Consider the following 24,543-nt stretch of genomic DNA (forward strand, 5'->3'; position numbering starts at 1 on the left):
TTGCCTGCGACGCAGAAAATTTGACCAAAACAGGGTCTTTTTGATGCTTTGGGAGAGCCCCCCCTCGAGAAAATCCTAGAACCGCCCCTGCTTGTATATTTCGACCGAGGGTACAATAGCATTTATCCGCGAAGGATGGAATATTTCGTATAATGTCTTTTCTCCTCGTTGGATAAATGGTCAAAATAATATTGGACTTGACCTTGAAGTATCCGTCCTCAGCACTCTTGAAGCATCCACAGTCCTCTTTGGGAATGCACCTGCTGCCCTCCCTGTATAGTCCATCCTTGCACACACACATGGAGGGGTTGCACATCTGTTGAGCACACATGGTCTCGTTCTGGGGGGATCCACAAACGAGGTCACACTGGAAGGCCATCTCACTCGAACAGTTCTTCGGCTCAAAGCCCTCCTCACATTCCACCTCTGGTAAACACATAAACAAAATTTCCTTTCGTTGATTCACAGCACTAATCGATGCTTGAGTTGCTAAATTGATCTTTTCACCCCCCCCCCCCCCCCTATTTGAATTTCCAAATTTTCGTCAAATATTTTCGCAGCGCTGTAAATAATTTCAGAACGCTGAGCATCATGTCAGATGTGATAATAAAATAAATTTTGATTTTGAACCATCTTTGAAGCCATGAATCACACCAAAAAACAAGAAAAAGTTGCCAGGGGTTTAAAAAGGGGGTGAAAAAACTATCCAGCTCACCGCAGATGCTGAGTTCTTTTTCGATCTTGGCCCTGAGGGCACCATTGGCCATGGACTTGCACATGTCGAAGTAGAGACGAATGGTAGAGCAGGAATCATTCAACTTACAGTGGTCAATCATACACCTGCAAACAACAACAACTTGTTAATTGAGCTGAAAAAAATTCATTCATTCAGAATTTTTAGTTTTTTATTAAAATGCTTTACTAATTTTACTCGCTGTGTAATTTGACAAAAAAATCAAAAAGTATGATCAGGTCTTTCTCGACACTGAGAAAACTTGTTAATTGAGCTAAAAAATTTTCATTCATTCAGTATTTTTAGTTTTTTATTAAAATGCTTTACTAATTTTACCCGCTGTGTAAATAGACGAAAAAATCAAAAAGTATGACCAGGTTTTTCTCGACACTGAGAAAACATTTTGGAAATTTTTTAAAAATAGATCGAGTCAAGTTTGAACAGGATATAAAATGATATCACTAGACATCATCTAACGGTTTATTGTGATAATTGACTTTGCAAGGAAAAGAAAATGTTAAAAAACTGAAACGTGCATGAGTACAAGGTTTTTCTTCCAATTTAGGTTGTCGAAACAACGATAAAACAAGTTGTTACATCACTATAAATAACAGTTACAACCAAAGGGCCGAATATTGTTAGAATCATTGCAAAACTTTCAATCTTATACTTTTTTGAATTGCAATTTTTGTTGACATACATCGGGGCAAAGCGAACATCGCAAAACTTGCAAAACCACACAAATACACTGTTAAAAAGCCGCTTAAAAAGAAAAAAGAGAAAAGTGTTGAAAAAAATCTACAAAAATCTTGATAGGTTTCTAAATCTTGATAGGTTTAAAAAATTCTTCACAAAACCTCAAAACTCACAAAAAATTTCCTCAAAACACACGCATAGGAAATTAATGTTTGCTCATCGAAGCAACTAAGCCGATGTAATATGAGCCGTAAACTTATAAGACAAATAGAGCTGAAAAAGAAACAAACTGAACTTACACCAAATCCGACCAAAAAAATCAACAAAAAAAGTTCGAACAACGTGAATTTGGAATGAAAAACCGCTCAAAATTTGTCTTTTGTTTACGAAACCTCAGAGCTGACAAAAAATCGAAGATTATGTAATACCAAAGGTTGACCTGAAAAAAATTGATGTTTAGTGTGGATAACCTTTCCTTATCGTAAACGTTACTATTATGGTAAAAAACAACTGTAGTTATTGGAGAATTTTATAACTTTTTTCCTGAAAAAAGAACAAAAAACATTCAATGCTCTTCAAAATTTAAAAAAATTAAATGAGTAAATTTAGTTTTAAAAATAACAGAAAATTACCCTCATTAGGCCTGGGTATTAGTGCTGCGCCAAATACGCAGAATGCTCCTTGAATTTCAATTAATATTACAGAGGCGAAGCTGAGCTATTTTCACACAAACAATGCGACATCAATTACACTAACAAATGATTCTGTTGAACAAGTTGGTAATCCAAAAGTCTTTTTTTTTACGTTTTAAAATCGCCACCACCAAAATTTAATAGTTTTGTCTGCAATGATGTTGGTTTGAGAAAAACACATCCCGCACACAATCTCCGGCAATAAACAAGCACTCGAAAAACTTTATCGAGCGGTAACTATGCTAAAAAATTAGGTAAAATTAGGTAAACTCCCGTTGACTCGCAAACAAAATTGTTTTTATGAAAAACTTTCGAACAGTTTAAAATTCTTTAATTACACTCCCCCTCCGAGAACAAACATGATTATGAACATCTATTTTTCCTTCAAAAAACGTAAGTTTAGGTCACCAAGCCGATAAAATGTAAATTGAAATGTTCACAAATGAGGCCAAATGAACATTTAGCGAAAAACAGGAAAAAACAAAAAAAAATCAAATGTCATAAATCAACGATTCACAAGAAAAAAATTACAACATTTCCAATTACATGAAAAGCATTTAAAGCACAACAAAAACCCGTTGTGTGTCAACTTATCCGACAAAACGTAAGCAGACAAATAATAGGCCGACAATTTTCCTTCCAGTGAGTTTTTTCCTTTTAACAAAAAACAAGCCCTGGCCAGATTCGAACCTAGGATGTTTTGACGTTCCAGGTGCACTTGTTAACTCAAGACCAAGTGAGCCATAGCGCTAAGAAATCTGAATTAATTACGAAGCATTCAAAACACGTGTTATATTTTCTGTGAACAAAACTCCTTATGCGAAAAAAGTCTAATACCCGTACCCGTTTGCAAAACGCTTGCCAAAAAATAAGGCCTAAAAGGACATTGTTGAGCAATATTTGGAAGTTCCGGACTAAAAAAATTACATGAGAGGATATCTTTGCAGGATTTTTTGAAGGGAACAATAGTAAGAAGCCGGTTTTTAACACAGAGGCGAAGCGGAGCTTCGTATCACTTGCGACACCACAACCCAAATAGCATAATGCGATTACCGAAATTTTTTTGCCTGGAATGATGTTCTATTAGCGGAAAACACGTTCAGAAACACATTAGACGGCGTTTAGTGAAAATTTAAAAACAATTTTTCAGCGAAAATAAAATTGTTGTCATGAAAAACTTTGAAGTATAAATTTTATTCTGAGACTTTTAACGTTTTGTAAAATCCGGAGGAAAGCAAAAAAAGCATGGTTCCCCAAACAATTCAAAATTAGGTGAGTAAGCCGACGAATTATGAGCCGAAACCTTTACGGACGAAAAGTTTTTGAAGCAAAAAATCAAAACAAGGAAAATATACGAAGTCAAGGTTAGTAGAATTACAAATTGGGAAAACATAAAATGAAACAACAATGAAAACTGCATACATCAAGAAACTTCTAAGATGTGCCAACTAAGCCGGCAAAACATAACAGATAAATAATAAGCCGTCAACTGTTTTGAAACGGAGAATTTCCCGTTTGAAGAAAAATTTCCCGTAAAAAATAAACGGATAATTTCCCGTTTCCCTTTGCCGTCCCAGGCGTATTCGTTGCCTCTAGACTAAGTGTGGCGGAGAGCTTCAAAATTTGAATTCATTATAAAACAAGACAAGTGATTCTGTCAGACAAGTTGCTAACCCGAAAAAGTATATTTTCCGATTTGATAACGCTTCCCTTCCCAATCGCAAGTGTAAAAAGCTGCATTTAGCTATTAAATAATTCAGCACTTACGCATCGCGGAATGCCGACGCACCCGATGTCTTCGAGAACAAGTCAATGCACTCCTTGAACTCAGTCATGATCATGTCGCACACTTCAGTGGCCTCTGGCAGCATTTCGGGGCCACAAATGCCAGATGGGTCTTCAGTTTTACTCGGTGGGTCGTCTTTGCACGAGGCTGGATCTGTTTCAGCATCCAGGTTTCGGTAGTTGTCTCGGTAGTAGTAATGGGTATCGGGCTAAAGCAAACGCAATGTAAGACTAATCATACTCATAATAAACTCAAAACCAATGCAGCTGACAAACCCAAACGAAGTTAACTCCGCAAGAATATATACTCTCACCAGCGGATTTAAGGGGTCCCCTTTGTACTATTTTGAGATTATTCATTTTCGGTGACGGACTATAAAAGTTAAGTAAAGGCACCTTTGGCGCCAATATATAGTAATTTTGAGGAGTGAGCGCGCGCCGAAAAACCGCGAGTTTTTGGTGAAAATTTTAAAAAAAAGCCTTAAAAAGCCGTTTTTGGCCTGTTTTTCAAAATTTTGCCTGAGGCGGTTGTATTTTGGCCTTTTTTTGACGGTTGTATGGTAGTTTTATTGTGATTTATTTTCACTTGGAATGTCATGTGGCAGAGGTTGCCATGTTGTAAGTAAGGATTAGAAGCGGATAGGCCACAAGTTTCGAGCGTGAAAAATCGAAAAACTAGAAGTCCATAACTGAAATAGTATTTTTTGTCCATGACTGTAATAGTAATTTTTGGGCAAAGTTATTTTAAATAACAAATATGGGCAAAGTTTTTTTAATTACAAATTGGGCAAAGTTTTTGCAAATTTCAAAAACTACTACTGACAAATAGCCCAAGCTTATTGATAGTATCTCAGCAAGACAATATCTAAAAATGGAATAAGAGCTATTTTGAGGCGGTGATCATTCAATCCAGCGCTAGGCGTATCTTCGTTTTGTGCTGACACCTTTTTGTTATTCTTTTTTCATATGCTTAAAATGCCCATCATTCCTAACAAATGAATTTCATTTCCAGAGCATCTTTCCAGCGCCGATAATGCCACTCTTAACAACCAATTCATTAAAAAAATATTATCCAAAACCTCAAGAACTACCCAGAACGCTGCGGTCTACTTTCAGAAGCAAATTACACCATTTATCAGAAACATTAAAACAAAAAACATAGCCAACTTTCTAATTTCGAAGAAAAAAATACCACGTTAAAGCTCGTCAAATTTCAAGAATTGTTTATAATTCGCATTTTTTTTTTTCAGTTATCTCATTCAGAATATAAGAAACTGGATCAAAAGGTAATTTTTTATTCCGCTGGAATTTTAAAAACTACGCACGTTTTTAAATAAACTAGAAGTCAAAATGAAATTAGAATCCATTCGTGTTTTTTACTTTTAGCTTTTTGCTGTCGGATAGTGCATATGCTTTGTTTTTGTGACCTTTTCATTGTGGCTGTTCGATAGTGGAATGAAAAATTGTTTACACCAAAGACAAAATGGTTCGGCTCTTTTTCTTCCCCCCATCCGCGAAATTTTAATAGTAAAGTTTTGTTCACATCATCGGTTGTTACAAAAATTGGTATGCGGACTAAGTAGGCTATGACAAACATATTTGTTCTTCATACTTAACCTTGTAAAACCAATCGTTACAACATAAAATTGATGTATATGTGAGGTGAGGGGAAAAGGAAAAAGAGCCAACGATTCTTAGTTGTAGCAACTAAGCCAAAAAAACATAAGCAGACAAATAATAGGCCGGAATTGTTTTAAACAAGTCATTTATCATTTAAAAAAAAACAAGTCCTAATCAGATTTGAACCCATGACCTGGCCGTCTTAGGCCTATTTGCTACCTCCAGACCAAAAGCGCAGGAAAAACTAATGAAATTGAGTTAATCATGAACCAAGGCACCACCAGGAGTCCAGATGAGTCCTGTGAACGAAAGTATTTACCGGAAAAAAGTCTAGTGCCCAATTGCAATACCCTTGCTTATCGCAAGGGTAAAAACAGAAATCGAATCACAGCTGCAAGGGTTTCAATATGGTATATCACGCGACCCTTTCACATGATTATTTGTGGTACCTGACTTTGCGCGGAAAAAAAAATAAAACACACCCGACCCGAATACGAAGTCCCTCCCTATTTTCTGTTGTCGGAACAAAAATGGAAAGATGTTCAACACTATAGAAATTACTGAAATACAACATACCATGGAGGAGTTCATATGGAGTAAGTCGAAACTATTTGGGAAGAATGGAAAATAAGACAAGAATACCGGTTACGGTACAAGCATCACCGAAATTTCCGACCATACACAAAAAAAAACAAGAAGCAGTTTTTTTATACATTTTTTTTCTTCAAATTAGTGACGTTTTGTGTGCAAGGTGCGATAAAAAATCTTAACGAAAACTTTAAACAAATGCACCTTCCTTAACTATTATTCAATAGGCAAATTGAACAACAGTTTTCTTTTTCAAAAAAAAATGACTTAAATTTTTTTACTTTCATTTTTATATTTTTTCAGAAACTTTTGAAGTTTTGTATTCTCAAAACTGCGCTACAAAAACTTTTTTAAAAATAATAGTTGAATTTAATTACGTTTTCTGGACTTGAATTAAAGTTGATCGGCCAGCATATTCTCTTATAATAAGCCTGTTCTGTTCGATCAATTTTTCTGCTCGAAACTAGACGAAAAAAAAACAAAAAATTATGAACCTGTTTTTTTTTCGACACAGAAAAACTTCTATGAGATTTTTTTGAATGTCATTGGAATCAAAGCTGAAAGGGCTTTAACATGATATATTCCGAAGATTATTTTGAGTAGGAAAAAAAACGAAAACACGCCCGAAAACAAAAGTTCTCTCCGGAACAAAAATGGACAGACCTACATAGATAAACTCGTGATACAAAAAATGATAAGAGTTAGAAGAACTAAGATGAAAATATTAAAACAAAAAACACCATCGATAAAGGAAAGCACTGGCAAGACTGACCCTAATAACAAACTTATTTTTGTACTTTTTAGGCTTCATTTTTGTATCTCCTTTGTATCTTTATAGAATTTTTTGTATCTTCTTAGAATTTTTCGAATTTTGGAATTTGTTTATTCCCGAAATCGCTCTGAAAAAAATCAAAACTTAATTTATTGGAGTAAAATTAATTTTTTTTGGACTTGAATAAAAATGTCATGGCCAGCATATTCTCTTAGAATAAGCCTGCTCGCTCGCTTTTTTTGCTCGAAATTAGGGGGAAAAACAAAATACTTCAAAAGCACTGGAAAGACTGAACCGAATGACAAAATTCATAATGTATTTTTTTAAAGGTTTAGCTTTCACACTTTTGACGCCACCTTTTTTAAATTTCGTTGCTCAAATTATCAGCTTTAAACCTTTTAATTTGAATTATTTAAGGCGAACTGGACTATTTATTCGTTGCAGTTAAGACAGTTGCTCTCAAAACAAAAAAAGTTGACGTATAAAACATAATTGACGTATACCAAATAACTAAATTCCAGATCTGTGCAATTACCCATTTGGGCAGTCGGTCGTTTCCTGGAATTCCGTCGTAGTTTCCACACAGACCGCACACTGTGCTCTCATTGGTCAACATTCTAAGAGCAGCCTTGACGTCATCAACGTAGCCTTTCTTTGCTTCAATCTTGGCTTGTCGGATACCTGAAAAGAGGCTTCTGAGTTTCGAAAAAAAAGATGCTTGTAACGAGCGTCAGAAGCTCGATAATTTTGAGGTTTGAGCATATACAGATTTAGAACTCGTTATAGTATCCCTCTTTGCAAGAAGAAATTGTAAAGTAGACATGAAAAGATACAAGCAGCTGTTAAATAGTTAGATTCCAGTTCATTGGGCTCCAGACAGAATCTTTATTGGGACGAGAGGGTTTGGAGCATGAGCCGTTTGTTAGTTACTCACCGTCCCATGTGATGGTGATCACTGGTGCTTGGCCAAATCCGAGAAGCCTCAGCACTACATTGTCACCTTCCTGGTCTACTGTGAATCTTTTTTGAGCGTCTTTCTACAAAAAAAACTGAAAATATGATACAAAAGCTAGACTTGCTGTAATACATCAACGGCATAAACTAGCAAAAATTTAAACTGGTCAAAGCTACAAAACGTGTTTTCTGGGTCGTATGAAAAGTTCTGCATATTTCTTATGGGATCGATTATCGAGTTTCAAAGCAGTCATTACAGATGCTACCTTGATCTGAAGCAGTTCATTCGTCTGGCACTCGGAAAAACGAAATGCCAGATTTATTGAGAAGTTCACTGTAATGGACGAGTTTACTGTGCAATTAATGGGGATCGAACTCATTGCCTCCTGAATTGGTTGTATAATGCGGTCAACTTACGATGTTGTGAGCAGACCTCTTTCCAATTCCATCAATAGTCAGACTCTTTTTCACATCTCCGCCTTCAATGCGGTCCATCTCCATTAGAATTTTCTAGAACATTCAGAATTACATTATCTAACTTATAATTGTTTCACCATGTAGTCATTCAACGCCTAAAGAACGGTTAATTGCATATTGTAGAAAAAATCGTTGAATGTGGATGCTAAAATTGAGTTAAAATCTTTTTTAGTTTAATTAGATTTTCAGACACGCATTTTTCTACCCTTTGAGACGCGCACATAAGAGCACCAGCTTCTGTTGGATTCATTTGATGAAACATTTCATTTTCAAGGATTTCGAGTAATTATTTATATCATTAGGATTGTTAATACTTATAACTATTCTTAATCAGCAGTTGACATGCATACCACGAATGGTTCAGTTGTGTCGTGTCTGAACCAAGCCTCGACTGATCTCATGGAGCTAGTGTAACTGTCCTTCTTAGTCCTCACCACTCCATCCTTGTCAGGGTATCCCTTGTCCAGAACATTCGTCCCAAATATCACAAACGGGAAGTCATCTACCTAGAACAGAAAGATAGAGTTGTACTAGTCAACTATTCCAGATAAACTTATTGGTCACACAATTAACCATGGTCACATAAAGTGGTAACTCCTTAACCATAGAGCTGTGTCGTTTTTGATTTCAAAAGCAATCATATTTCCTTTTCAAGATAAATAAAACACCTTGATTGATTGAATCAAACCAATCGAAGCAAACATGGTCCAATTTTCACTAGCTCACACAAAACTACTAAAAAATAAATCCTAAGCAGTAAAATAGCAAGAAGTAACAAGTTCTATTGATTGATTTTAACGAAGGAGAGAATAATATTTTTCATTCAGCTGATTTGACTAGTTAGTTTAGTCTAACCATGGATGATTGGCAGGGTCCCAGCAGTTGGTGTCTGCAGTTGCCCATGTAGTGGTGCACCAGTCCATCACACGTGATGTAATGAGGATCTCCCCAGATGAGACACTCACACTGAGCTGCAACAAAAAGGAGAGAAAATGGGTGTGTCAAAACTCATGATATGAGAACGTCAAAATTCATGATATGAGAACATCAAAACCACAGATGGAAGAAAGATTACAATGATTCTCATCGTAATTAAGTGAACAAGTTAGAAACCACTGATGATTAAAAAGAGGCGTAATTTGCTTTAAATTAGGTTACAGGGGATAAAGAAACCTAGAAAAGCTCATTTTCCGTATAATTAAAAAAATTAAGAAGCCGATTGTATCGATCTTGACAGACACTGCCCATTAAGGGAACACTAACGAAAAAAATTCAATTTCGAATTTGGACATTTTCGTCCCCGATGAAAGTATATTCCCGTACCTTCCAAGTACATTCCCAGATAAAAAAAATTGATGGAACTCACGTTGACATTCGACGTATGCGTTTCCACTGTATCCATAGGGGCACACACATGCGAATGAGCCATAGGTGTTGTAGCAGAGGGCATTGTCTCCACATGGACCATTAGTGTCTGCATTAGGGTCACTGGGGTCATACTCGCACTCGTTGATGTCTGAAAAGTCATTAATAAATGATTGATCACGTGGTGATGTATTTTTGTCAATGATGCAATTATGCAATTCGCAATTGACAATAGAAAACACACAAGGATCACACTCGTAAAAAAAAGTTCTCAAGAAAACAAATGCCTTGAATGAATACAATTTTTTGTAAATAATGACTAACAGTTAAAACCTTCATCTTGAAAGCTAATTAGATTTTATTTGCAACTAGTCAAACAAGTTTCAACGAAAAAAATAAGTAATGTCCCTAAATATATCCAATAAATAATTAAGTATATTATGAACTAACCGAAACAACCATCGTCATTTGAATTTCCATTAGGCTGGTAAGTGTCGCTGCCAGACCCTGTGAACCCCACGCCACAAGTACACTCCCATTTGGGGTCCAAATTAGTACACTCCGCATGTTTATTACAGTCGTCCGTCTCTCGTTCACACTCGTCCACGTCCACACAGTTCCGACCTCCTTTCTCGTTTCCAGCTTCAGTGTAAGGCGCCATGCACTCACATGTGAACCCGTCGTCTTGTTCGATGCACTCGGATCTGTTCCGAGGGAAGCAGTCGTCGTACACTTCTTCGCACTCGTTAGTTTCTGTAGGAAAAATATTGGTTACTTGATCATAACTCATTGCGTTTCATTTACACTTACAATTTATCATACTAGTGATATGGTGTTAAAATCTGAAACACGAAAACCCCTCAATGTTCACATTACACGTCATGATTTCTAAAACAAAGTCGTCTATGAATCACGCAAAATTCCTAAATCTGGTAATGGTCACAGTTATAAATGAACTTAAATAAGTTTTTTGTCTAAATATGGTGGGGGGAAGACCTGAGACATGCATTTTCGTTGTGGTATCTGTGAAAATTTCACCAGTACTATTATATAATGTTGATGGTGACAAGTGTTGACAGTTCTTGATTGAAACTCACTTGGTATTTCTTCGGCAGGCATACACCTCACAGGTCCAATCGTAATGTTAGCACTGCAGTTGCCTTGAGTGGCTGAGTCCGTCTTCACCACTACTCGAGTGAGGAATCCGAAAGAGGCCTCAGCTGCCTGTCCCTGCTTGTAGTCCATGTAGCCACCGTCGCACAGCAAGTCGTCCGTGTTCACACCAGACAACGCATCTGTGTTGCACTCCCTATGAAATGTTAAAGTACACATATAAATGGCAATTCATCTTTGCTAAACTAGCAAGTTCCATTCCAGCGCTGAGGTAAAATTTTTCGATTTACTGATATTTTTTCTTCGGAAAAAATTTTCGGGAAAGGTCGCAAGTCGATGCTTCAGAGTCAAAATATACACAGAGGCGAAGCGGAGCATCGCATCAATTGAGATAAACAAAAATATAAAAACATTAAAAAATTGGTCAAACATATAAAACGTAATAAAAATAAACTGGGTCTACTAAAATTTAAACTGGGTCTACCAAAATTTAAAATATCTCACAGAAATTTTCATCCCAGACATTTGAACATTAAATAAGCAACGGAAAAAAACTTCTCAAGATGAATCGAAGCCGATACTCTTTGAACAGAAACAAGTTGAGCCGAAGAAAAAGATATTATGAAAAAAAAAATCTTTTAAGTTTAAAGTCCTTCTTGAAAATACAATGAATAACACATGCACTTGAAAATACAGTGGAAATTGCTAGCAGCACATAATAAATCCGCGATGTGCCAACTAAGCAGACAAAACTTGACTAGACAGACGAAAATCCCACAATTCAAATTTTACCGGAAAAATATTTCAATCGCATAGATACTCAAAAAAAACAAGACTGCTCGTATCAGGGCGAAGCCCTGAATGTTCCGACTGCCTTTTAAGGTTTATGGAGCAGCAGTAATAACATTAAAAAATTAAATGAAATAAAATAAAATGAAAATTTTCTAAAATTTGAAATTTTTTATGAAAATCATCCCTCCACACGCCATATAAAGTATAAGAAGATAGATTTAGTTCCTTGTAACAAATTAATTATGGCAAATAAGCTTCGTTCAACCAATTTGGACCGATTTCGAAGACGGATTAACTCTCCGCTTACGCGTTAATAGCGCGAAATATATCGCGCGTTAATTGTCCCAAGTTGGCCAAAATGGCAATTTTTAAACCCTCGTAACTTTACAAAAATGATCGCAGGTGAAATATCTTTTCAAATTTAAGCTCAGGACAACAATACCTTTCGAAGGATATTAAAAAAATCCGTCAAAAATGGCTAGTTAAAAAGTCGAAATTTGTCTGAAGAAAAAAAAACCCACCCCGAGCACAAATATTCCGTTACTTTTGTATCAAAAACCGAAACAACAAGACTGCTCGTTTCAGGGCAAAGCCCTGAATGTTCCGACTGCCTTTTAAGGTTTATGGAGCAGCAGTATTAACAAAAAAATTAAATGAAATAAAGTAAAATGAAATTTTTTTTTTCTAAATTTTGAAATTTTTTATGAAAATCATCCCCCCACACGCCATATAAAAAATAAGAAGATAGATTTCGTTCCTTGTAACAAATCAATTATGGCAAATACCTTTCGTCAACCAATTTGGAACGATTTACAAGACGGATTAAATCTCCGCTTATTCGTTAATAGCGTGAATTATATCGCGCGTTAATTGTCCCAAATTGGTCAAAATGGCAATCTTTAAACCCTCATAACTTTACGAAAAACAATCACAGGTGAAATATCTTTTCAAATTTTATGCTCAAGACAACAATACCTTTTGAATGATATAAAAAAAAATCCGTCAAAAATGGCTAGTTAAAAAGTTGAAATTTGTCTGAAGAAAAAAAAAATCCACCCGAGTACAAGTATTCCGTTACTTTCGTATCGAAAGTCGGAACAACAAGGTCCGGTTGTTAAAGTTCAATAGTGAAGCAGGTAAGGTTTGTAAGAAAAAGTGTTTACTGGAAAAAAATTTTTTTAAATCAGTTCCCAATTACAAGACACTTGCTCTCACAAGTGTAAATAAGAAGATATTATTGGGTTCAGGCGCAGATCTTACGACTTTTCGAGTTGTTGGCCAAAAATCATGTTTTTGGTACAAACAGCAAGGTTTTGATTTGAAAAAGTGTTTTTTTTCGGAATGCGCTCCCCCGCAAATTTATTCTAAATTTGCACCAAAGTGGCTTTAAAAAAACTTTAGGGTTGGCCGTACGAAAGTGGATGTCATTGTGGCACTCCGGTAGTGTTGATGCCCATCAATCCGGGTTGGTTGACTAAAAAAATGCCAGAAAATAGAACCCAGGGGAGGGTTGAATTTGCTACTTATTGGGTCATTCTTAAGATACAAATATCGCATATTCGAGCTATTTAATTTAAAAAAAAATTGGTATTACCGGAAAATCGACCGCATCACAAAATTTGGAACTCTTCGGATTTGTTTTGTTTGTTCCAGAAAAAAAAGAATAAAGAAAGATTGGTACTCACTTGGATCTGTCGAAGCAAGTGTCGTCTCTTTTGCATGTGCATCCGGACTCCTGTCCTCCCCACACAGTGTAGGGTCCCGTCTCAACCCCATCCACGTCCTCAGAATACCACTGCAGGTTACCAGACACCTGCGATAAACAACAGGGCAATGCTATAATAGATGAAACCACCATCAGTTCACTGAGGTCATAGTATCTATGAATACAATTATTCACAGAAAATTAGAAACAGTATTAAACTTTCTCCATTAATTAAAAAGAATTTTTGCACCTAAAAAACAAAACTATGGCCAGTTTTCGGGATTCCTATTTATTCTCAATCGCTTCAAAAGCTCTCCAATCAATTTTCATTCAAAGAGTTCAAGAAGATTAGGAAAAAACGATTAATGAGCTCAATGAATTTCGAGCCAAACATAGTATTCCTCTGCGTTTTTGTATGGCTTCTTTGAGGGTTGGCCGTACAAAAGTGGATGACCTTGTCACGCTCCGGTAGTGATGGCGCCCAGCAATCATATGATTGCTGGTTCAAATCGCACGTGCGGTGCATTTTGGAAGGTGGCAAAAAAATAAAGCCCGTTGTTTCAATGAACGAAGGGGCCAAGAACCCACCCCAATGGAGTCACTGCAGAATCGGATGTACTGATGACAAGTGTGGGACTCCTTGATCTTCATCTGGTCATAGTTGGTCAGTCCCGCGTAGTCGATGTCGATGACCTTGTCCTCCTCCGAACAATCGAACTGCTCCTCAGTCTCGCTCTTCTCGTCTGGATCAGTGACTTTGTCGGGGTAGATTGTCAACACGTTCTGGTCTGCATCAACAAAAGATCAGATCTCTTTCAATTCTTTTTCAAAGCAGAGAGAAACAAACTGTATATAGAAGGACATAAAAAAGGTTTTGTCGAAGTCGAAAACTTTTGTTTGGTTTTTTGAAGAAAAAAAAAGATAATGTGATAGAAAAAAAGGTGATTGATCATGAACATATTAAATAGCAATACCTAATTTTGAAGGACCGTAAGGCTTTCGATAACTGAGCGCGATTTAAGACCATTGTTTTTTAAATCAAACAGTCATCTTGGAGAGAAATGAGAAGATTAAAAAATCAGAACTCCTCGAATAATATAGTACATCCAAGTACCTTCCTCTTCTTTGCAGAATACTGGTCCCACAATATCAGAGTCGACAACAATGTAGCCTTCTTTCACTCCAGCCTCCACGAGGTCATCGCATGTCTTGTTGTCGTAGATCACAGGTAACTGAAAAACACAAATTCATCACATTTAGTCACAGTGACACTTCGTCACATTTATGTTGTTGCTTCAAAAGGAAACAAGGATAATCTGTTGGTGTACATGTAGCACCGAATGTTCCGATCACATTGGTTCAATAAAAAGGAAACAAATCAAACTTTCTATAAACTTTTTTGTTCGATATTCTTTCACCTTTGAGTATTCTTTTTCGTTTTTTTTGTACCTATTCAATTTATTCAAGGTTGATTTGATTTTTTCTTAGAAAAAAAGCGACTGAATTAAATCGAAAAACTGTAAGAATGAGAGGAAACATGGGTAACATGAACTGAACATTTTGGCAATAAAATAAAATTTAAATTGTACTGGGAGGTCAGCCTCTCATCAATGCTTTGGTCAAATTTAGTCTGAAAATCGACAATTTTCAGACCAATTGTTCTCGACACAGAGATTACTTTTATCGATTTTTTTTAGAATCCAAATCACAGCCAAAAAAGGCTTTTATATGAAACCACACTGGCCCCCAACGACCTTTACTTGGGGTAGTCAAAATTGGATGGAGAAAAACCGACCCGAATTCAAAGTTCCTTCCCATTCTTCGATAATAATCGGAAACAATAATCGTAATTATAACAGCCTGTAATCATGATCTTTGCGTGCTATAAAAAAAAGAGACTTAATTTGAAGCAAAATATTTTTATTGCAAGGAAATACCGAATGAACATTAATTCTATCTTACTGCTTTCATGAATTTAGTCATTAGTAGTACTTTTTTATGCGAAATATGAAACTTTGATCAGAAAAGGAGAAAATAACGGCATACATTGTCAGCACACTGCATCTGGTGAACAGTGGTAGTGTACTGTGCGTCAGTCCACTCTGGTCCGGCCACAAAAGTGACCGGAAGAGAGTCCTTGTCCATGAAGTGGGCGCCATCATATCCAGCGCCATCCGCATCACAATTACACAGATCTACAGATCAACAAATCAAATCTCAACATCGTCTTCAGAAGCTACATCTTCTTTTGCGAAAAAAAAACTGAATCCCCCCCCCCCCAAGTCTGAAGTAAGTTACTTTAAAAAAAAATTGAAAAATCTTTTAATTAATGGAACAAAACCTAACAGAAACTAATATACAAGACCCGAAAGAAGAAAAGCATAAATTAAAATCATCTGCATGAATTACTATTTCAGATTTAGACTTGATTCTGGTCTGTATAACGTGTACCTGTCTTGACAGAACAGCTGTAGGTAGTGCTGCAAACACATCCCACGTAGTCGAATCCATAGTGGGAGGCACCTGGGCCGAACTGTCCGTCCTTGTATGAGTAGAGGTCGAACTGGGCTCGTCCCGAAGAGACATTAACTGCCTCCAGGCCCAGGTGAGCTTTGGAGACACAGTTATAGTCCACGAGCTAAAAACGCAAGCAATTGATATTGTCTAAAAGCTTTTAAAATCTCATCTAAAATGCAATTAGCGGATAGATAATATCAAAAGATATATAATAGAAAATAAAAGATATATTTTAAAATTTAATTAGGAATCTTGGTAAACTCTTGGACGGCGCTTGTGTAAGATTCTTAAGGAAATGCACGAGATAAGTTAAAAATATTGCCCATGTCAAGACCTGTATCTCAGACAAAAACTTTTAAATGTCTTCATTTTAAATTTACGAGTGAAATGTGGTTTTACCTGTTTGCAGAATCCTGAGACTTCAGCCAGTTTATTGACCTGGTCCACGTACGTCTTGTTAGTCAGCTCTTCCAAGTCATAGTCCTCGCCATCCTCAGGGTCTTTCTGTCCTTCCGGCTGAAATGATTCCAGAATTATATTACAAAGTAAATTCAGATAACACAAAACAATTTAATAGCAGCAGCGAATGACTTCAATTTGATCTTAAACATTAGAGCATGCTAGGAAACTCCTTGAAATCATTGAGGGAAATAAACCAGGCTGCGTACTCATTTGTCAAATAGAACTCAATGAGGCCTATAATAAAGGCAGGCGCAAAAATCAACTCCATTGCAAAAAACTTTGCCGTGAGAAAGAAGTCTCGAGCTATGACACATTGCATGATCTGTCTGCTTCCTGTACTAACTGTTGAGATGGAGTTGTTTGGATCCTTGTGGTCAAAGTCGCAGTGTACCATGATGGGTTCCAGCACTCCTGGTCCATCCGGATCCACAGCATAGTAGCCAGACTCGAGGTACTTGTTAATGTACATGTCTCTTCTATGATTGCGAGTCAAACTCACACATGTTGGTTCCAGTTCTAGGAAAAAGATTTTCGAAATAAATCGAGAAAAACCCTTCATTGGGAACTTAGAGATCAAAATTGATTATTCTTTTCCTGACGATATTGCTTAGAAATCCTCCTCTCCTAATTGAAATGTCTAGTAACAATTTAAACACGAGATGATATTACAGATTAATCCAGAGGTAACTGCTTTTTCGTAAACGCAACCTAGGTTCTTTTATTCAATGCATCAACAAATCGAAGAGATATTTTTTTCGGAATTATGCAAAATTTCAAGTTTGTTGTTGCTCACTGGAACAAACGGTTCCAGCAAACTTCACATCCGGAACAGCTCCTGATGATTCCAGAGTGAAACTCTTAGTTGGCAGCTGGTCTTTATCCACAATTCTGACGTAGACTGCGTCGTCGCCAGCTGCACAGCAGATGTCAGAAGAGAAGCACATGTTCAGTACAGTCATTTTATCCGTGCTGACAGCTTCTGAAAAAAGTTAAGATTATTTGAGCAATTTTCGTTTTTTTGTTACTGTGGTACTATTTATCTTTACAAAAAGTTTGTTTGTAACAACCTGTGAATTTCAATTCGCATAACATTTTCAAAAAATTCTAACTTTTAAAGGTTCTAGTACGTTTTCTCCCGTTTACAAAAACAAAAACTGGACTACTAACGATGCAACCAGAAGCTTACCTTTCAAACTATCGATGTTGATTGGAGCCGTGTCGTTTCCACTTGCAAAAGACATCTTCACCCCCTCAGAGTTCCCACAGATTGCAATGTCCTGGTAGCAGTAAGTGCTGGCATCGATCACTTTCTCGAAGCAGCTCTCGGAGTCGAAGTAGGACAACTCTGAGTTGTTATTTACGGCTTCTAGAGGCAGTACCTATGAAAATTGACAAGTTGTCATCAGGGTTCACAGGGTTTGAGCGTACAATTTAAACAGCCGCTCAAAAAATGAAAATCTAAGATCAAGAGCATCCGGATGCTGTTCACGCAGCAGCAACTTCAAACACAGTTACAATTTGAATATTATTTTAAAATGATTTTTTAAAATTACTTTTTGGCGAGTGGGGCGGGAAAAACACTAGTCAAACCAGTTGTCGCCGATGCTGGTCAAACGTTTTAGAAATGTTTCATTGCGGCTAGAAACACGGCCTGAATTTGATATATAACTCGATCCTGTAGTACCGAGTCACTTTGTAGTTCTTGTGGTACTAGTGGGAATTTGTGTAGGGAAAAAATAAAACACCCGAATCCGCTGTTTCTCCACAGCTTGTGTGTTAGGAACAATAAACATTGTATAGTTTAGTTGGTTTTCCTCTTCTTGCAGAAAGAGGAAATTCAAGAGAAAAAGAATCACCACGACTAGAAATGGATTTAGGGGGTAAACCCTCCATCCTTTAAGGATTCGACTCATTTCGTCACCCAAAGGGTCCCCATACGGCACTATTTCACACAGAGGCAAAGCTGAGCTTCGCACCACTTGCGATAAAAACAAGTATAAGATTAAAACGCTGATGACTTTAAAAAAGTAGCAAAAAAAAGACTTCGAGCCGAGAAAAAAATTGAAAAAGGAACAAGAAAAAAACTTTCAAAAAAGTTAAAAAGGAAGCTTTTCAATGATTAAATTTATTTAAGTTTTTTCGAGAGGACCTTGTGAGGTTGATGTTGAGCATTTAAAAATATAGAGCCAGAGTCTTATCGATCTTTAAAACAAAACCGGAAAATTGTAGAAACCGACAGCCAATAAGCTGAAAATCAAATGAAATATACTGCTTATAAAGTGTCAGGAGTGCTTTGTATGTAGTGAATGTAAGACCCAATTTTGAAACTAAACCAACAGAGTTTAGGTCGAAAACCAAAAAGCACAAATTTTGGAATACAACACAAACATAGCATAACAAACTGGCATTACAGAAATTGAGACGAAAACCGCTAAGCTAAAAAAGTTGGGCTAAGCTGAAAAAATATATTAGTCTCTAGAATATGATAAATGCCGATTGCTAGAATCATAATCGCATCCATAATGACTCCGTGCTCATTAACCGACAAAATAAAATTTCTGTAAAGTTTGTAAAAATTATATTGAAAAACTTTCTAAAAAACGCAGGAAAAATTTAGCAAAAAAGTATAGCTCCATTACTTCCAATAGTGGTCTTCAGAAAAATTGAATGAAACTGAATCTTCAAAAGAAGTCCGTGCAACGGTAACTAAGCCGAAAAAAGAGACGGACGATTGCATGAAAAAGCAGAAAATTTCTAGTTAAAAAAAGAATCCAGCTGGATTCGAACCACACGCATTTGTCGTCTCAAGCATATGTGTTACCTTTAACGCCCGATGCGCTCGATAATTGATTGAATTTGAAATTATTATAACAAACAAGCTGAAAAGCCGAAAATTGACCTTAAGAAAATTGTTTCTTTTTTAAAAAAGTTGACTATTATTTAGGTTTAATTTTTCTAATTGTACTACGAAAAACTTAAGAGGCTGATTTAGATTTCCTGTTAGCGATCAGTAGTTATGAAATCAACATACTAACACGGAAGTCAAGCTTAGCTTCGCAAACACTAGTGAGAACACGACAAAAAGCAGCTATAGAAAGTGCAATAAGAAAAAATTGAAATAAGCCTCGGATTAGTAAAAATTCGGCTAGGTCAAGGATTCGATCTGCGACCTACTGCAATCAAGAGCTTCTGAGTCTCACGCACTAACCAATTAGCCACGCATGCTTAACCACCGATAAACACTAGTCACGAATGAAGCAGCTACATATGTTAATAAATTGCCAAAGTAATTCAGCGAAAGCGGCACCAAACACAAGTAGACACAATTTTACAAGTAACAATTTGGAATAGAACAAACTGAAGACATACACACTAACTAGGCATGTGAAACTCGAAAAACATAAAACCACATTATGTAGAAATCATATATTTTTCTTAATTGCGAGATATATTGAGTTAGAAAACTTCTTAAATCGATTTTTTATGATTTTTATGCTGCTTGAAAGATTTAGTTTTTTTTCGGTTCATTTGAAGAATTAAAAATGCATCATTTGTGTTAATTTATTACTATTCGAATGTCAAAGCACATGCTATCAAAAATCTGTTTAGATGCCTGAGAAGTTGCACCAATATTTGCGACTTAGGTTAGAAAAACAAGAAGGTTCCTAATAATACACTTAGCTGATGCTAATGTGAATAGGAATGACTAGTATAACATTAGGAAAATAAGCCGACATAATTAAAGTCAAGCGACCTCAATGCCAAAAATTTACCAAAAAATTTGAATCTGATAAGCGAATAAAAGCAACTCTTAACGTAAACACAAGGCCAATACAGTAACCATGCTATTAATTAACCATGCTGATTATTTCACCATACTGATTACCGTTTGATCATTCTGTGACCAGAATTATTCACGGGAAAAATTTCTAGTACCCAATTGCAATACCATTGCTTATCGCAAGGATAATGACAGTCATTTGAGCCGAACATCCGAACGATTTGTTTTTCTACAGGCACCAACATATACTAATTTTGAGGGGAAGTACGAGTCCAAACCGTCAAAAAACTACCAAAAACCAATTTGGCGTGTTATTTCCAAAGTTTACCTCTAAAAATTTCTAGGCTAAACAGAGTCTTTTTAGCGTTTGAGAGTACTCGCTGTATTAATTGGGTCGAACAATTGGGTCGACCCCTCGGTAAAACATTAGATCCGCGCCTGAGCACGACTAAACATTAAGTTTAAAGATAAGATTGGTTAGATAAGAAAAATTTTCGGAAAAAAAACGGTCTATAGAGCTTTTAAATACAGCAAAATTTAGCAGCTACTTCACGTACAGTTTGGGAGTACGGCATGTTGTCTGGTCCCACTTGACAGCACACAGTGCACGGATCCTTCTCTATGTCAGTGGAGGTCTTCTTCACCTGGCTGGGGTCTATGATCTGAACTCCTGACTTCTCAAACATGGTCCAGCTGCGGATGTCTGAGTAGATCTTCCAGTTGAACTTGTTCTCTTTGGCCCAGAAGCTGAACAGCTGCGACTCGTGACAGTCCCTGCCCGTACCTAAGGAAAGCGAAAGTTGTTATTCTTCATTGCTGTTGCCTTGAAAAATCACCAATCGAAAAAATCCTAGATCCAGCCCGCCCATAAAAACTTTTAGGATAAGAAAGGATCATTAGGATCTATAGTGTAAATGTTTATTTTGACTTATAGCTATAACAATTAGCATCATTTCAAACTGATGATTTTGAAATTAACCAAACGTTTCGATGAACAAAAACAAAGTCCTTACAGATGGGTCTGTGTCGTGAACACTTGACGGCTGTGTTTCTGTCCGGTCGCTTTTTGTGAGGATCAGCCAACTTCCACTGGCACGAGTCCAGGTCCACTTCTGGATCGTTGGAACAGATCTTGGACAGGAACACGCTATCATCCAGAATCAGGATGTCTAGAAAGATTGCAAAAACAGTTGAAAGGGGCTGTTTAAAATTTCAAATACTGGGTGAGAAACATGAAAAGAAGTAATCTAACATTTCGGAAACTGAAATGAGTCTGATATCATTTTGATGCGCTACGGAAATTTTTTGACCGAAAGGAAAAAAATCTTTCCGTCAATAAAAAAGCAATTAAATGTCCCCCCGAGAGTTCAATTACAAACTAAAAACTTACTATTGAAATCCTTGAGGTCGACTGGGTCGCACTGTTTTCCCTCCTCATTTTTACACTGGCCACCCTGGGCACAAGAACGATCAGGTCTGCCCAGTTGTCCGGGGTATCCGATGAGTGGCACTCCTGTGAAGTTGTAGAAAGTGAATGTCTGGGATCCATTCGGCATCAGCGCACTGATCGACTCACACTCCTCTCCGATCGTCTGCAGACCCTGACAGCACTCCTTGGACACTTCTGCCAGTGCCTAGATAAATATATTTTTTTAAAAACACATTTTTTCATCAACTAAGAAAACATTAAGTTAAGACAATTGAAACGGGCAATGAATTTCGGGCGCTGCTTTGGCCGAAAAATCAAAGGCAAAAAAAATGTAAATGAAGTCAAACCTCATTTTGAGTGATAATCAACGCGTAAAAAGATAAGTTAACAAAATTACCGGGATTCATGAATTAACCGGTCATAATGAGACACATCACTTCTACCTTGCAGTAGAACACTTAATCATAGAAAAAGAATCTAATGCAGAGTTACTAAGAAAAGTTGATGGAAGCACAATTACCCTGAGTTGGATAGCGCTTGCTGGCCTCTTGTAGGTAACGTTGAAGCAGTTGCCCACCCTGGTGACAGAAGAGTCAACCACTGTCAAATCACCCAGACATCTGCAACCAGGAAAACACTACTAAGTTTTGAATGAATGAAACAGATATTATCCGTTTTGCTTTAAACAATTTGTAGCAAAAATTCAAAAAACTGGAAAATTCATAGTATTCATTTTTCTAATGCAAGCAATTATTAACAATTTGTATCACTCTCCTAAACTATAACATGGTCAAGATTCTGATAGCATCACAATCAATCAGATGAGCTTTTGTTAATCGCCAAATATTTGTTTATTTCGAAAATAGACACCAAAAACATAGTCAACAGAAAGTTGAAGAAGTGCAAAGATCTCAAAGAAACCGAAAAAATGTTTAACTAGTTAAAAAATTTTTCAACTTTCAAATTACCACGAAAAAATTGCAACACTTTAAAGTTTTTTGAATCTTTTATGTTTGACACCTTTTTCACAAAACTAACACTCTAGAAAAATGTTTAGAATACAAAAAATAGTTTTTTTTTGCATATTTTCGGGGTTTTGATCATTCGGCTGTGAGCGCATCTGAAACAAAGCCTAGAAAATAAGTACATTCGATAAAGAAAAAAAAATCAAGGAATTTGATTCAAAAACAGTTGACCGGAAAACAACTTTTTTGCAGATTTTGTGTTTGCTTTTTGATGAATGTTTGTCTTGCTTTATTCGCTCGAAAACAGAAATTTTAAAAATTTTTGTTAATAGGATTCGAATTACGACTTCAAATGCCTTAATGTGATATATTACTCGATCCCTTCCGACGATTATTTGTTGCATCTGATTTTGCGTGGAAAACAAAACTTAAGAAAGAGACAAGGATGGCCGATTACTATGCAAGTACCACAGAAGGTTCCGACCATAGTCTTAGAAAAATACAATCAATTTTTTTTTGTGTGGAAAACAAAAAAGGAAAAACTAAAGCACACCCGAATAGGAAGTTCCTCCCCAGTTTTCAAATGGTGGTCGAAAAGAAACAATAACACACCTGAATACAAAATTTCTCTCCAGTTTCAGTGGTCGGAAAAAGAACTGCGCACCATCTAGTTTTTATACTTCTTTCAAAAGTCTTAAAATTAAAGTTCATTAAGCACAAAATTTTTGCCTTCCTTTTAGCAAATAGATTTAAATTCAACTTTAAAAAATAAAAAACAAAGAAGAATACTGATAACCGGTTGCTGTGCAAGTCGCACAGATTGTTCCGACAGCATTCATAAAAATAAATAAATAACGGCATTTTTAGTGCGCGGCGCGATTAGAGAACTTTACAATCGTGTAGAAAGTTAGAATAATAGGCATAACCGACAATATTTGTCTTCAAATTAATGACGAACAAAAAATTGAAAAAATTAGAAAAGCTTAAATATTTCTAATTTTGTTTGCACAACATTAAAAAAAAAACTTTAGAAAATTTTTCCGGCTATGAAAGCGCGGAAGGAAACTTCCAAAACAGTTTTTTTGGTAGCAAAATCAATTTTTCTTTGCTCAAAACATATTAAATTTTCATATAACGATCTTTACTCGATCGCTTTACTCGCTTGAAATTGAAGTAAACCCAAAAATTTTAAAACCGTTTTTTCTCGACACTGGGACAATCTTTTGAAATATTTTCAATGCCATTCGAATTACGACTGAAAAAGCTTTCATATGATATCTCAATCGACCCATTCCAATTATTATTTACGGTACCTAACTTCGCGTGGAAACCAAAAAAAAAAATCTAAACAGATTTGAATACAAAGCTGCGCCCCATTTTCAATGGTCAGAACAAAAAAAAACACGACCTAATCAGGTGTCTTGTTCACTTCGTTCATTGACATCTAATGAGTTCCTTAGTCTAATCTGGAAAGTAGCAATTAACCATAAAAGCAGTGGTCCACTTGCCTGACTTGGAAGGGATCCACTCCTCCGGCACCATCTGGGTCAATATTGGCCCACATCCTTCCGTTGCCAGTTTCGCGAATGGACTTGACCGGTCTGCCTCCACTTCCACCCACTAATTTGTTCATGCACTCGTGCACCTGGTTCACTTTCCTCGCCTGGCCTCTGTTGTCCTGGAAGTTGAAGCAGTCCCGACCCAGTTCTGAAACAAGAAAATAAGTGTTCAAAATAATAAAAAAAAACAGTTTAACTCAGAGGCAAAGCACAATATTGCGATACTTATAATAGCGCAAAAATACGATAGCGATGCAAAACTGATGATGATGGCGATTTTTTGGTCAAAATTTTCCAAAAAGTGCCTAAAATCGTTTTTTGCCTGTTTTTTCAAAAACTTGCCTACGGCGCAGAAAATTTGGTCAAAATAAAATGGGGGTATTTACAGTGTTTTGGGAGAGCTCAGAAAATCAATTTGGTCGACCTAAAAAAAAGGTTGACAAAATTTTCAAATTTTTTTTTGAAAATCCGCCCACCTCTTGAAAATCCTAGATCCGCCCCTGGTTAAGCCTCCACCTCGCAATCGAAACGTCGGATG

General features: G+C 36.5%; 1 protein-coding gene across 3 annotated transcripts in view; it reads right to left on the reverse strand.

Annotated features, from left to right (window-relative positions):
• Positions 1 to 24,543, reverse strand: part of LOC134841143 (uncharacterized) — a 112,121-nt gene that overhangs the window by 60,666 nt on the left and 26,912 nt on the right. For all 3 annotated transcript variants that reach the window (XM_063856941.1, XM_063856939.1, XM_063856940.1), the window contains exons 21-45: positions 23,955 to 24,153; positions 22,002 to 22,101; positions 21,443 to 21,686; positions 21,066 to 21,221; positions 20,610 to 20,836; positions 17,458 to 17,650; positions 17,065 to 17,250; positions 16,615 to 16,787; positions 16,209 to 16,325; positions 15,744 to 15,930; positions 15,339 to 15,487; positions 14,407 to 14,524; positions 13,881 to 14,080; positions 13,273 to 13,400; positions 10,780 to 10,991; positions 10,133 to 10,435; positions 9,684 to 9,833; positions 9,173 to 9,288; positions 8,668 to 8,823; positions 8,258 to 8,350; positions 7,821 to 7,923; positions 7,422 to 7,567; positions 3,889 to 4,115; positions 716 to 840; positions 203 to 426 (exon numbers count right to left, since the gene is read on the reverse strand). In XM_063856941.1, coding sequence (XP_063713011.1) covers positions 203 to 426; positions 716 to 840; positions 3,889 to 4,115; positions 7,422 to 7,567; positions 7,821 to 7,923; positions 8,258 to 8,350; positions 8,668 to 8,823; positions 9,173 to 9,288; positions 9,684 to 9,833; positions 10,133 to 10,435; positions 10,780 to 10,991; positions 13,273 to 13,400; positions 13,881 to 14,080; positions 14,407 to 14,524; positions 15,339 to 15,487; positions 15,744 to 15,930; positions 16,209 to 16,325; positions 16,615 to 16,787; positions 17,065 to 17,250; positions 17,458 to 17,650; positions 20,610 to 20,836; positions 21,066 to 21,221; positions 21,443 to 21,686; positions 22,002 to 22,101; positions 23,955 to 24,153 — 4,232 coding nt within the window. The remainder of the gene's footprint in view (positions 1 to 202; positions 427 to 715; positions 841 to 3,888; positions 4,116 to 7,421; positions 7,568 to 7,820; positions 7,924 to 8,257; positions 8,351 to 8,667; positions 8,824 to 9,172; positions 9,289 to 9,683; positions 9,834 to 10,132; positions 10,436 to 10,779; positions 10,992 to 13,272; positions 13,401 to 13,880; positions 14,081 to 14,406; positions 14,525 to 15,338; positions 15,488 to 15,743; positions 15,931 to 16,208; positions 16,326 to 16,614; positions 16,788 to 17,064; positions 17,251 to 17,457; positions 17,651 to 20,609; positions 20,837 to 21,065; positions 21,222 to 21,442; positions 21,687 to 22,001; positions 22,102 to 23,954; positions 24,154 to 24,543) is intronic.

The sequence above is a fragment of the Symsagittifera roscoffensis genome, chromosome 3, assembly GCF_963678635.1.
Source record: "Symsagittifera roscoffensis chromosome 3, txSymRosc1.1, whole genome shotgun sequence".
In the NCBI taxonomy this organism is placed as follows: Eukaryota; Metazoa; Xenacoelomorpha; order Acoela; family Convolutidae; genus Symsagittifera; species Symsagittifera roscoffensis.